Source organism: Anser brachyrhynchus (assembly GCF_964034855.1).
Source record: "Anser brachyrhynchus genome assembly, chromosome: 1".
NCBI classification, from domain to species: Eukaryota; Metazoa; Chordata; class Aves; order Anseriformes; family Anatidae; genus Anser; species Anser brachyrhynchus.
Window position 1 is genome coordinate 156,973,535 of NC_137694.1, and position 14,100 is coordinate 156,987,634.

The 14,100-nt window shown below is 41.9% G+C and overlaps 1 protein-coding gene across 1 annotated transcript in view; it reads right to left on the reverse strand.

Annotated features, from left to right (window-relative positions):
• DNAJC3 (DnaJ heat shock protein family (Hsp40) member C3) overlaps positions 1-14,100 on the reverse strand; it is a 31,183-nt gene that overhangs the window by 5,404 nt on the left and 11,679 nt on the right. Inside the window, exons 5-9 of the mRNA XM_080606080.1 lie at positions 7,809-7,961; positions 6,246-6,427; positions 4,563-4,682; positions 2,258-2,363; positions 2,045-2,165 (exon numbers count right to left, since the gene is read on the reverse strand). Coding sequence (XP_080462206.1) covers positions 2,045-2,165; positions 2,258-2,363; positions 4,563-4,682; positions 6,246-6,427; positions 7,809-7,961 — 682 coding nt within the window. The remainder of the gene's footprint in view (positions 1-2,044; positions 2,166-2,257; positions 2,364-4,562; positions 4,683-6,245; positions 6,428-7,808; positions 7,962-14,100) is intronic.

Here is a 14,100-nt window from a genome sequence, read left to right on the forward strand (position 1 = left end):
AATGACAAAGATATAAAAAGACTACCCTAAGAAAAACAGAATGACAGTTGTTCTTCTCACTTATTTAAGCCATGCCTTCGTATAAAGGTCATTAGATGTTCTCAGAAATGCTGCTGTCTTCCACCCTTTCTTACAAGGAAGGAGGAGGCTTGCCAGCCTCAGTAGAGAAAGCCTAGGACTAGGTCACTTCTGGAGCACAAAGTTGCTAAAAAGGGCTGCCTGCAGCTATACCAGTCCTCTTTACACCTTGTTTTCAAGCATTTGAGTCAAGAAGGCCAAGAAAAAATAAAATAGATCTCATTTGTGACGTTTACTTCAAGAGCAATATCATCTGTGATTCATTTCCTCAAAAGACAAAAAAAAATCCAAGCATGCCATTACTGAGAACTGCTGTCTCGATGTTGAAATTGAGGGGTGTTTTTTGGTTCAGTTGTAAAGCTGAAGACCCAGTACCAGAATACAGAAAAGGAAAATTGTTCTAGGAGTATTAAAATTAATGGAGCTAGTTTTCCAGCAGATTTAAAGCCTACGAGTCCTCTCCTTTATCGCATTTCACTGAAGCGGCCCAAGGCTTCGAAAACTGCTGCATGAGTGAGCGCAGGAACAGACGGATTGCTCAAGTCTCTTTCTTAAGCCTGGTTTCTCGTGGAAATGAGATTCGCTAAATTAAATTTTGAAGATTTTTATAGTACATGAGCACTTAGTACTCTTAAGGAAGCTACCTAACAACATAATGGTGTACTCAGAGACACCGATTACTCAGTCCCCGTTTTCCAAGGCTGCATATGGACCAAGTAACCATGGACCGTGGTACTCTGTCTTCCAGGAGGGGAGGAATGGCCAGCGGGTCCAGCACAACCCCAGCAACGCTGCTGGCTGGAAGATGTGGGGTGATGGCACGTGGGTGTGCGTTGGGGAGGCAGCACTCGAAGATTCATCCCCTTTGTTGCTTCCCTACTCTACACCTGACTTTGTCTCACGGCCTGCAGGATATCTACAGAGCTGGGGGCAGGAAAAAGAAAAGCCATCACATGTTTCATGTGCTCTCAGAAATGGAAGAGGGCTTTCTGATTTCAAAGGGCACTCGCAGCCACTGCCACTTGGAAAATAAGTACTGATAATGTTGATGTAGGTGACTTTCAACAGCAAGGACGCCTGCTACAGTACAGGGCAAGTCCAACTGAGGCAGCTGGCCCCTGCTGCCTTCTCAGTCAGCCACGAGGAAATGCAGAGAAGGCTGAAACTGCGCTCCAACACCCTACACCACACAAAAACAGAACTGTGAACTGGGATTTCCTCATGCCACTGGCTTCTACCTGTAGACAATGCCTTCACCATTCACCCAGTCCATGGCATTACAAAGCTGCTTCCCCACACCCGGCGCTGTGAGAGCATTCGCTCAGAGCCTCGTCGGCACACCTCCACCATCCCAGCAAGGCAAAGCTCCACAGGAACCTCTTCCTTCACATGGTGTTCTGCTGCCAGTCTAATGAAAAACTAAACTCTGGTATGCGTTTTACACAAAGCCTGCACAAGAAATGCAGTTTCAAGAACAGAATCAGTTCACTGCTCTTGGCAGCGTTACAGAGACCCACAGAGGTGAAAGAATGGCCTCCCCTCCTCTACCCTGAGCACACACTAGGGTATAGGACAGTCTTGTTTCATACTGTCATCTAAGGACATCTAAAGGAAGCTCCTAAAATGGGCTTAGATGACCCTTACCATAATTACCTTTTATCTCTAAACGCAGTTCTGACACTACTGTTTGCATAAAACGTGTTCAAGTCTGAATAAGCGGAATGCTCTCATAAAGGATCCTGAACATAGCCCACTGTTGTAAAGAACACTAGCTAAAACAAGTACATACCACTTATACTAATCAAGACAAAATTAACAGCAGATATTTTTGTAAATGTGCTACTACCAGTGCTGATTAGGGATAACAACATAGCATAGAATCAAAGCGCATGTTAAAAATTTTTGAAACACTAACTGCATTTTAAGTGCCCACCAAAATGCAGGAACAAGATGCATACGACTTTACCTTCTTCGTACAGGTCTTCCAGCAAATAAGCTTCTGCTCTGTCTTTCAGGGCATTCACATTGGTTGGTTCCAGTTGCAGAACTTCTGTACAAACTTTTATGGCTTCTGTAGCCTGCTGATTCTAAAGAGGAGAAAGTAAAATCAAGTTCATGGGTGGAGTTCTTTGTTTTGCTTTTAAAGAAATTTGGAGAGACAAGTGGAAGCAAGAATTACCTTTGACAAACAGTGACAGATCCTTTCTTTGGCACGCGTAGCATAAATTGGGACATCTGGCTCGGTTTTCATAACAGAGTCATATTTATTGATAGCATCTTCATACCTGTTTTAATTGTAGAGCATACTATTGTGAAATGTAATAACTACTTTGAGCTGCTGCAATTTATTTACAGATGTTGAAATTTTAAAATTCAGATTTTCCCATCCTTCTAACAACGTACCTTAGCTATACTGGTCTTAAAGGCGTGATGCTTAGCCAAGGCTTCGACCTGGATGAGGGGATCGAGTGCACCCTCAGTAAGTTTGCAGACGACACCAAGTTAGGTGCGTGTGTCGATCTGCTTGAGGGCAGGAAGGCTCTGCAGGAGGATCTGGATAGGCTGGAGCGATGGGCTGAGGCCAACTGTATGGAGTTCAACAAGGCCAAGTGCCGGGTCCTGCACCTGGGGCGCAACAACCCCAAGCAGGGCTACAGGCTGGGAGATGAGTGGTTGGAAAGCTGCCTGGCCGAGAAGGACCTGGGAGTACTGGTTGATAGTCGGCTGAATATGAGCCAGCAGTGTGCCCAGGTGGCCAAGAAGGCCAACGGCATCCTGGCCTGTATAAGAAGCAGTGTGGCCAGCAGGTCGAGGGAAGTGATTGTGCCCCTGTACTCGGCTCTGGTGAGGCCGCACCTCGAGTACTGTGTTCAGTTTTGGGCCCCTCGCTACAGGAAGGACATGGACGTGCTCGAGCGAGTCCAGAGAAGGGCGACCAAGCTGGTGAGGGGTCTGGAGAACAAGTCTTACGAGGAGCGGCTGAGGGAGCTGGGGTTGTTCAGCCTGGAGAAGAGGAGGCTCAGGGGCGACCTCATCACTCTCTGTAGGTACCTTAAAGGAGGCTGTAGCAAGGTGGGGATTGGTCCATTCTCCCACGTGCCCAGTGATAGGATGAGGGGGAATGGGCTAAAGTTGTGCCAGGGGAGGTTTAGGTTGGATACTGGGAAGAACTTCTTTACTGAAAGGGTTGTTAGGCATTGGAATGGGCTGCCCAGGGAGGTGGTTGAGTCACCATCCCTGGAGGTCTTTAAAAGACGTTTAGATGTAGCCCTTAGTGATATGGTTTAGTGGAGGACTTGTTAGTGTTAGGACAGAGGTTGGACTGGGTGATCTTGGAGGTCTCTTCCAACCTAGACGATTCTGTGATTCTGTGATGTGAGGCAACATTATGAAAAAACTTCCAACCATTTCAGGAATTATATTCCCGTTCCCTCTTCCGTGCTTTGAAACAGAAGTGCAGGCACTATGCCTAGCAGGCTTTTGCAGAACACCATGACTGCCAACCCACAGAGTGCACTGACAAAAGTGTCTAGATTTGTTTCCTGCCCAATATCCTGTTCAGCACGTCCAAAAACAAAAGCTTCTCCATTTTTGATATTTAAGAAGGACTCAGTCCGTCTTGGCACAAGCACCGTACTATTTGCCTTTTGTGGTGCCAAAAAAACACTTATGCCAGTTTGAACCAGGAAGTTGTTTTCTCCCTATGTTCTTCTCAGCAAGCCACATAGCAAAATGTATTTTTGCTGTGAAGGTTTAAAGATACACAAGTTCTACAGTTAATAAGAAATAGACTGGAACTCTCACCTAGATATGCAAGCGTGTGATTGAACTCAGGGGCTGCTACAAGCTAGAAGAAATTCAAGCTCTCAGAAGAGTCCCTGAAAATGTGCTGATACCGAATTAAACAGAAGACTAAAGTGAAAAGAGCCCAAGTGGACTGCTGACTTAATAAAACAGCCTTCGGTTCTGCTGATTCACTTTCCCTGATGCACTTCCTTTTTAAAGAGCCACCCTGACAACGTTTAATCACTTGCTAGGGCTTCTTACAGTTGGATGTTGCACACTTGGGAACGTGTAAAACTGAAATGAAGCAAGAAGTAACAGAATAGAGAAGCATTACACAAGGTACATAAAAAAAGGCCTAACAGCCAGATCCACTTTAGCTTTCAAGGCACTGCGGGAGTGCTTGGTGTCTTTAGTCTCAAGATTAGGTCCTACAATACCTGAGAGTTAACAAATATTATCCCTACCTTGGTCTTAATACCTGCTCCATAAAGTATGCAAAGAGAAGACAGTGGTATCAAAAAGGATTCAGAATTGACTACGAGTCAATATTTATTTTAATTGTTATTTGAGAGCTGTGCTCAGTTATCCACTTCAACTGACAGATGCAAAAAGCATTACTTAATCAGCTCCTCAGTCAATAATTAGTTGGTGCCTCGGCAGTGATTTTTTTTTTTAAACATACAACAATGAACACTTACCTGCCTTCTCTGATGAATTCTTCTGCTGACTCAATCTGCTTATTGAGTTTCTTTACTTGTTTATAGAGAGAGAAACACTGCTTATGGTCTTGGTCAAGTTTCAGGCACTCCCGGACTTCACTTTTCACAGGGAGAAGGAAGTAAGAGAAAACACCACACGTTATAGGATTTCGTCTAGAGACATAACGCAGCATCTATAACCTGTCCAAAACAACAGCTGACTTCTTTAAACTCTCTCTCCATTCATTCAAAAATTGGAGTGAAAGAAGTCCTCCAGAAAATACAGGGATATTTGCTTTTTTGTTTGGTTTTTTTTTATTGCTAAATATGCCAAAATTGAAATTACATTAGTTATTTGGTTACAACCAAACTGAAGTTACATTAGTAACTGAATAAAATAGAAGAAAAATACACTCTGGAAAATTCATTGTATTCAGCAGTTAGCAGACAACTGTAGTTTTCCTTTGTGTTTAACTTAAGGATATTAAAGATTACATCTAAGGTGTAAGCATGTTTTATGCTGCCTGGAACAGACAAAACACAGGTAAGGCCCAAAGCCCCACTTGATAGAGTATCTGCCAAACCTGAGCAAGACTTCTCACTGTGAAGACCGTTCAATGAGACTCTGATTAAGACCCGTATCTTTTAAAATAGGAAAAGGTCTTAAACAACCAAAAAACCTCCAGAATCCAGTCACAAATGAATAAAAATTATGTATAACTAATACATATACGTAAATATACATTAAAAATGTATCAGTCATCACAGCACAACCACAACGTTAGTCTCGGAACAAGATCAAAAAAACTTATTTTGTTCCTAAGCACGGATGAAACCCCTTATGTGAAAATCATTAAGCTTGTTACAGGAAGAAAAAGAAATTGGAAGGACAGACAAGATTAATCACCCAGCAAATTCAAGAACTACTGAACTAGTACATCTTATGACTCAAAAAATAGTATCAGGGAAGAACAAGTCAGTTATTTGGTGTTTACCATGCTGAACATACAGAAATATTTTTTTTGCCAGATGTAAAATCTATTTGTGTTACTATATTCACACATGCAGTTTCCATCCTTTGTCATATGCTGCCAAGAAAAGAAACAAACTTGGGCTGAAAACAGCCCAAGTCTTTTTCAGCCTCACGCCTTACTGAAGGGATTCTGGTCCAGAATGGCATTGGAAGGAGTCTGAAGATGCACCTGAGATCACAGAAGCCACTTGTGTGTGAAAAGTAGAATTATATCATTTGTCCATCTGAGCACAAGGAATATGAAGTTAACGGTTTGGCCTGGGTAACCAGTTTTTGTTTTCACTGTGAACTTAACTTGAATGGAGGTTCAAGGTTTAAAAAAACGAGTCTCCAAGTTTAGAGAAGCACTTTGTTCCAGGACAGAGGAATATAATAACAGCAGCAAATGTAAGCAACTCTGATGTTTCCACACTATGGCATCAAAACAAGAATAAAAATTTCTCAGGCAGCACTGATTGCTGGTCTGCCAAGAATAAACGTGATGACTTCACAGTTCTTAGCTTCTGGAAAGGAGTTTCCCTTATCAGGTCCAGACCAGAGTTGCTACTTCATCCAAAAAAACAGACAACATAGATATTTCATGGTTTATCATGACCTACATCAGCCCATTTTGTCTCGATTCTTATAATTACAGCAAACAGTGAAATTACCTGAGCGATAATTCATGGTCCCCAAGCTGATAATATATCCTGCTTATTTTATAGAAGGCTTCAGTGTTATCGTTCTTTAATTTGGCAGCAGCTTTCAAGTCACTAATGGCTTTGCTTGGCTCCCCTTCCTTTATATAACACTCAGCTCGAAGTTCCCGTAGCTCTGCATCCCAAACACAAACCTTGAGAAATCAAAATTAAAGCTTGACTTTGGTCCATAACACTTCACTTCTGTTCCTCCCCAACAAAACAAAAATCCCATTAAATTTCATTTTGCCAACTGCAACAGCATAAGGTTCGAGCTGCATGCAGAGCGCATGAAATTAGCATCTCTGCTTCCTGGTGGATGCTGTGATGCACCTGCCCAAACAGAAAACAAAAGGCCTGAAAAATTTGTAAGTGATTCAATGAGCTCATGTGGGAAGATGAATTAAATGTACTGGCACTGCTTAAACAGAGACAGTCTGCTAAGCCTCCAGGGAAGGATACCAGAACCATAAATTATTATATCTTCCCAAAAGAACAGGAGTAAATGAACAGCAAGGACCCAGCTGTCAGTTGTCCTCTAGAAAGAAGCATGTGAGTAAATTTCAGCAAAGCGAGATTTGACCTCAGTGTCTGGATTTTGAAGATTTATACAGAGGTAACAATGTCACAGTATGGCAAGGATAATTACTTATACAGAACTGCCTATTATAATTCATTTTATAGAATTTCTTCTGGGCCTTATCATTTGTTTTTAAACCATGGTTTTAGAGAACAAGGTTTTTCTGTTTTTCCGTAACTTCCTCCCCACAAACCAACTCCCACACTTTGGCAGTTTCTTCACCAAAAGCTAGAACGCTGTAAATTCCAGATCAACAATGTTAACGTGCATGTAAAGCACCACAGCAGTTAACTGTCTTTTAATATATTTCTCTGTGACACACAAAACGCCCCCATGACTGAGTTATTCCATGTAGACTAGTTGGGGTACCTTTACTGATTGGGATTTAACAACAAATACAGGTACCTAAGGAACAAGCTGAGAATACAGCTACACGCATTTTTAACTTGGTGGTGTTCTTGATCTTTTGTTACTTCGTTTTCTCAAGACAAGAAAGTACCTGCTTCACAGTGACGATCTACCCTTTATATAGTTTCATATTCAGCACGTACAAACTGCCTACGTATTAGCAAAGAAAAAATCTAGATGAAAACCAGCCATGCCTCCTGTATATGGCAAAACTTCCCTGGTTGGAGAACAACTCCCCCCTCCCCCAGCTCCCTCAGGAATACTGAACTGTGGAAAAAGCAGAGGATGATCAGAAAGTTGCCCCACAACAAAAGCTTGGTTGAAGTCTTATCTTTAACCATAACAACGATTTTTTGTTGTTGTTGTTGCAGCTAGTGCTCGCTCAGCATTCTCCACTCTCCAGCCTCAGTATGGATTCGTGGTGCTCAGCAAAACTAAGCCAATTACACCATGTGTTTGCACATTAGTGAAGAAGTTACTGAACAAAAACACACGTCAGACAGGAGCTCTTACTCCCCTTTCACTGTATCATTTTACTTCACACTTACTGCCAAGATTTCATCAAGAAGAGAGATCGCGGCTTCATAATCCTCTTGCTGGTAGGCAGATAATGCTTGTGAATGCAGGCGCTGTAGCTCATCAGATTTTGTCAGCTGAGTCTGGGCTTCTTTCTCCTCATTATTGCTGGGATTGGATTTGAGCTGCAAACGTTAACAAGAAGAGAGACTGAACTGCTTGTTCCAGAATCTCTTTTTGTCCCATTAGTAATCGTACCACGGGGAACTGACTAAAGCTGCAAATAAAGTAAAATGAGTTTTAAAATTCCAGAAGTGTTTCCAACTCTGAATTCCGGAAAGACATTTTTAGCTTTCACACAAGATGTCAGAAGTTCGAGAGCTCTTAATTCCCCCCCTCACCCTGTTTGCTCACTCACCATTGGACACATCATACGCAACAATTCCTCTCCTGGACCACGGGAAGTCAGGGGCTTCTCAGCTGTAGCCTAGTTAATTAACTCCCTGCAGACAGTTATTAAACACGAGGTTCCTCAGCACCAGTGGGAAGTGCATCCACGTGGTATAGTCACAGACCTCATTTTAAGCACAACACACAGAAACAACAGCAACACAGAATCATCTGGGTTGGAAGAGACCCCCAAGATCACTGAGTCCCACCTCTGACCTAGCACTAACAAGTCCTCCACTAAACCATACCACTAAGCTCTACATCAAAACATCTTTTGAAGACCTCCAGGGATGGTGACTCAACCACTTCCCTGGGCAGCCCATTCCAATGCCTAACAACCCTTTCAGTAAAGAAGTTCTTCCTAACATCCAACCTAAACCTCCCCTGGTGCAACTTTAGCCCGTTCACAGATAACATCACTGTGAGGCTGTTTCCTACATTTTCCCAGAAAGAATGGCTACAGCAGCAAGGCTTCAGGTGGCAGAAGGGCTCACTGGGATCAGCTGGGAACTCGTACACTTTGCTTCATGTGTAGTTTTACACGTACGAAGCAAAGGCTTTGCCTAAAGCCTCTAATTTCTCCCTCCGACCAAGTAAAAAGGGGTTACATTGTATTTGCATTCACTTGTTTAGGCAGCTTTGTATTTTCAGAGAAATAAACCAAAAAGACCCTCTCACAGCAACTCTACCACCTCCCAGAACGACACCTAAGGGCCAGGAAGAATGCCGTCCATTTCCTTGCAAAGCCAAGAAGTCATTTGTACAATTAGTGTAGTTTGAATAAAGCACTGGCTTCATGCTCATAGCTGATCATTATGACTTCCTGAGTTTTCGAAGGGATGAATCAGTAGGACATGATTTTTTTGTATTTTTATTTTTGTTTTAATCAAAACTTGCGCTATCTTGTATTTTATACGCAGACTGTCAACTACACTTGCCAAGTCCTCAAAGTCATCCAGTTCTTCTTCTCTCCTCGTTTATCTTGAAGCCGCTCCTTCCCTTCTTCTAATCAGTAAGTTCTTCAAATGCTCACATTTTGTGCTTAAGTCTCTAAAGTAATTCAACATCAGCCCTCAGAACTCCTTTAACAAAATTTCCCAATTCTCGTATCTAAGTATATGAAAGAGAAAAGCCTTAATGCAACATGAAAAGCATGACCAGGTCCCACCTCTGTCTTCGATTCTTCATTTGAAGTCTTCCTGACCCTTTATGAAGTTGTCTCATTTTACTCTGCCAGAAATCAAGTTGTACTTAGACCTGAAAATCCTTTATCCGCCCCCCCCCCCCCCCCCCCAGCAAGAGAGAGGGATGTGATCAAAGAATTTTGTTCTTTGTAAGTTGACTCTTAATATATGTTTCAAAAAGCTTTTCTTCTGGTTAGAAGAGGAATTCTGCCTATGAACCCTTGCCGTTGCGCATCCTCATTCTCCCTCAAAACTGGAGCTTGCAATAGAGCCAAATTTCTGCATCTGCAATTTAAGAAGTTCCAAGAACACAAACCTCTCCCAAGTTCTGACCTCTTTAGTTCCAGCTGACTGGCTTAACTTCCTCCCTTGATTTCTCAGCATTTTCTTCTTTCAGAAATTAGAACTTTTTCTACAGACGAGCTTTTTCCATTTCAACTTATCTCGTGATAACTGCACTCCTTAGACGCACGATGTTTCTTGTAATTTATTTGGAGCACATCATCAGTGGAATATGAAAAGCAATTTTACAATCATACAGACAAATCAAATTGTAATAGAGACCATTTGAGTGAAACATCTGAGGTAATTTTAGGTAGTACAAACTGGCACGTCAAAGCTAAGGGAAACCTCTCAAGCTATCATTCAAAATTAAGCCAGTAAGTTATTGTGTTCCACGTATCGTGACAATAGTTAATTATTAAGAGCTTCTGAGTGTATAGTGTATTATGATGTTTTAATCAGTAATGTTATTTACAGCTTAAAAAAAGGCCTCTTCATTAAGCTCCAAGAGGAAACGCTGGAAATGTAATGCAGTTGCTTGATACTGTCATTTTGCTTTACTTTCCGGGTTTTTCCTGTCCTTTTGCCCAACGATCAGAAGACTGTTACACCACTGTTACATAACAAATCAGGTTTCAATCACTCCTCCACATCCTTCATCATCCTGCACAAACTCAAAGCTCTGCTCTGCACAGGGCAGCTGGACGAGCACGCTGCTAGCGGTGAAGATGTTCCAGAACACAGCATCCTTTGCAGTCTTGGAGGTTTACTGCATTTGGATGGGAATGCTAAATTAGTTGCAGCGTAAGTTGCAGCAACAAGCATCAGCCATCTGTTACAGCAGCTTTCGCTCACTACCAAGAAAAACCAACTTGCAACTAATTCCTTTAGAGGAAACAGAGGCCAGCATATGGGAATGGCTTTGTTATTGTCAGTAATTCTCTATTACAGATTTACCACTATAGGTGCTGCTTTATTTTATTGTCTAACCTCAGTAGAGAGGAGAAACATTGTAGGGCAAAGAAAACCTGCCTTTTGCCCTTAGGTGAGCAAGATTAAACAAAAACATCAGCCACATGTGATTTATCAAGCAAAACTTTAAAAGCATTTGCATGTGTGCCTCTCTCTCCACTATCAGCAAGGAGTCTGTTTTCCACTGAACTCAGTCTCAAGGATTTGACTCAAAACTTGGCAATATTACCTTGCTGTACCCAGGAGAGCAGGGAAAAACGTATCAGGAATTCAATTCATCAACCCCATTTTTCTTGTTTTTCTGTGCTTGTGACTACACCAGCAACAAAAGCAAATTGAGTAGGCTTGTGAAAAACTTTCTGGGGGGAGGCAGGAACCTCTTCCATTTGTTTTTATCGAAGTTCAAGACGTCCATGCACTAAAGAAGAGACAGGGAAGTTCTGTGCTGGCAGAGCAATGCATTAGGTAACAGCTATGATGTTAGACAGACGGAAAAAGGCAGTAAGTATTTAAATACCTTTTACTCTTTACCCAGAAAGCTACAGATGATCATATTACCACAGAGGAACATATGTGGAAACAATCTACTGCTAATGTAATCTGCTTAAGAGAAATTCAAATACTCAAACTTGTGCTGGGTAACTTACTCTGATCAGGTTAACTTATTGGGCCATAAGATGGTCTCCTTCACGTATATCCAAAATGCTGGCCAACCAGCCACAGAGAAGGGTTGTTCAGTACATTTTGCAACAACCATAGGCTTCACTAGATTAGATAACAAGGATCTGCAGAAATGCAGTGCTCAGTCACTTAGTTTTGGCTGACATCTAGTGGAACTGCAAGTGGAAACTTCAGTTTCCAGATGTCAAGTGTCTGTGCAATTCTGTCTCCCTTGGAAGCATATTTAGGGCACCTCAGTTTGGAGTATTTATTGCAACAAAATGCAACTGTGAACATTTCAAATCCCCCCTTTTTTTTTTTGACTGACTGTAATAAATATGACAACTTTTTCCCTTTCACACTTTCCAACAGACTAGGCAGAAGTTCTGTTCTAAAAATCCTTCCAGTTTTTGTATCTCCTACACAGTAACTCGGGTGCTTGTCATTCTCTAGGACGTAAGCTGGGCCACAAACAATATTACAACGCACATACAAAGGGCAGCCATGACTTCAATCAGTTTTGTATCCTTTTCAGAAGGCCTTCATGAACCAAAGTATAGCATTATTCCTTTATTTTCACTGAAAAATCATGATTTAAGATAAATATTCCAGGGTTTTCACAGACTGAGGCCTTAGATTTGAGTGTTGATGTGCTGCAAACCCACCCTACCTACTGCTATTACTTGGAAACTACTCACCAGAACAGAAGGAACTCGATACTAATGCACATGAGCATTTAACCAAAATCGGAGGGGATAAATAAATACTGTTTGTACACTGTGAAGAATAACTTTCTGAAGTCACCCAAAGACTTCTGCTTTATCCCTATTTCATCCTGGGCACTCTGAAGACAGGAATTAGACCCTTCTGTTGACATCCGTTAAAAGTTTTATTACCCTCTAGGCGTTAGATTTCCGTACTGATAGCTGAGTTATAAGGGGAAAGCCACTTTTCTAAAGAGCAAGAAGTATGGCTATACAAAAAAAGCCTGGTGCTTGTAGGAACCCCATGGGCTTGGTGCATCTGTTGGCCAAAAGGAAGTGTTTCTCTAAACACTGTGTTGCTTAATGCATCAATGGCTAAGTCTGAATCACCCCCTCTATCCAAACCCAGTGATTAACTTCAGCAAACAGGGAAGTAAGGCGTGGAAAAATGAAAGACAAAAGCAACCTGTGAAAGGATGGCCCTAAGGCTGGGGTCCCAAGAGGCTCAGGTCCTAGAAGGGGCACACCCCCCCCCTCCAGCCAAGCATTCCCACTGCCACGAACGCTCCTCAGCCAGCCAGTCCTGTCTTGGGTAGAAACATCCGAAGAGAAGAACTGCTCTGCTCAGCAACCACGTAACTCTGAAGAGGCTTAGGGTCCTCAGGAAACTTTCCTACATACTCTAAAACTGCACAGAAAGAATTTAAAGGTTTTTTTTTTTTTCTTTCCACAAGTACACATTAAAGGATAGGTTTACTATTTTACTGGCAGAATGTTTTCAATGATTCTTTTAAGATATACACAGAACTGTCGCTGCTACAAGCTGGGAAGTTTACCTGTCACCCTGCTCTGAGATTTTCTTACTCCCTGTCTTACTGCTCAGACATCTCTTTCACGAAGCACAACTCCAAGCAAGAATGGAGGAAGGATAGGAAGAAAAAAGGCATTTCAGCACTTCTACTGGGATTTGACAAACTTCTGACATATGCTATGAGAAAATAGCTCATTACAGCTTGCAGCTTCTGGTAGGCAGGGGAAGCAACACTGACTTTTAATGCAAACATCATACAGGGAAATAGAAACTGTCTTCCTTCTACATGCCTGTCTTTGAGGAGTTCATCTAAAACCACTCTCCTTAGTTTCTACACCTCGACCTGGTTTCTCCAACTCAAAAGTAGGGAACATTTTAAAAATCTGATCCCCTGCCTTAAAATCAACAGCTGACCATCAAACAAAAACAAATCACCATCAGTGAAATCATGAGATAACATCTATTGTCATCCAAGGGAATACAATCTACTTCAAAGAAGGCTGGCTTCACCAAAAGAAAGCCTCTCTCACCCACAAAACTATTTTCTCAGGAAAAAAAATAACACTGAAGGTAAAAACCTATCATATTTACCTCCCTCTGGTTCATTTTTATAAACATATGATGCCCTCAACCATCTACATTAATGTCCTGCAGTAAAGAAAGCAGGTGTTTTTCTCCAAATTAAGACTTCCCTTGCAGTGAAGAAGAGGGATAGTTTGAAATACAGCACCTTCTTACCATCTTTATATGATATCCAACTTCTGCTCGCTGAAATGTATGACCAGACCACGACACGGCTACTGTGACTGTTTGCAGACCTCAAGCGTATGTACAACAAATGTAGGATAGCCAAAGTCGCACTGCAAATTAAATCCAGGTTTGGACACCTTCATTTGCTGCTGTACTGTGTGCTTACCCTGAATGACTACCAACTAAGTTGGTAGATATGCAGCCAACAAATTAAAATGCTGGACAGCTATTCAGATCTTCTACATTCGTAGCCAAAGAGCAGAATCTGAGGTTATATACCCAGTTCACAGGTAAAACATACAATTTTAGGTATTCAAGACCAAAACTGAATTCTAGTCTAAAAGCTATTGAGACCCCACTAGCACTTCTTTGGGTCACATTTGCCCAGAAGTAGAAAGAATTTTGATTTCAGCCTACAACTTACTCCTTTGAGGTTCTTGACAACTGATTTACGATCTGAGTCAAAGTTTCTTAGTGACTGTTTACCTCTCCTCTGCTGCTTTTGGTAGCT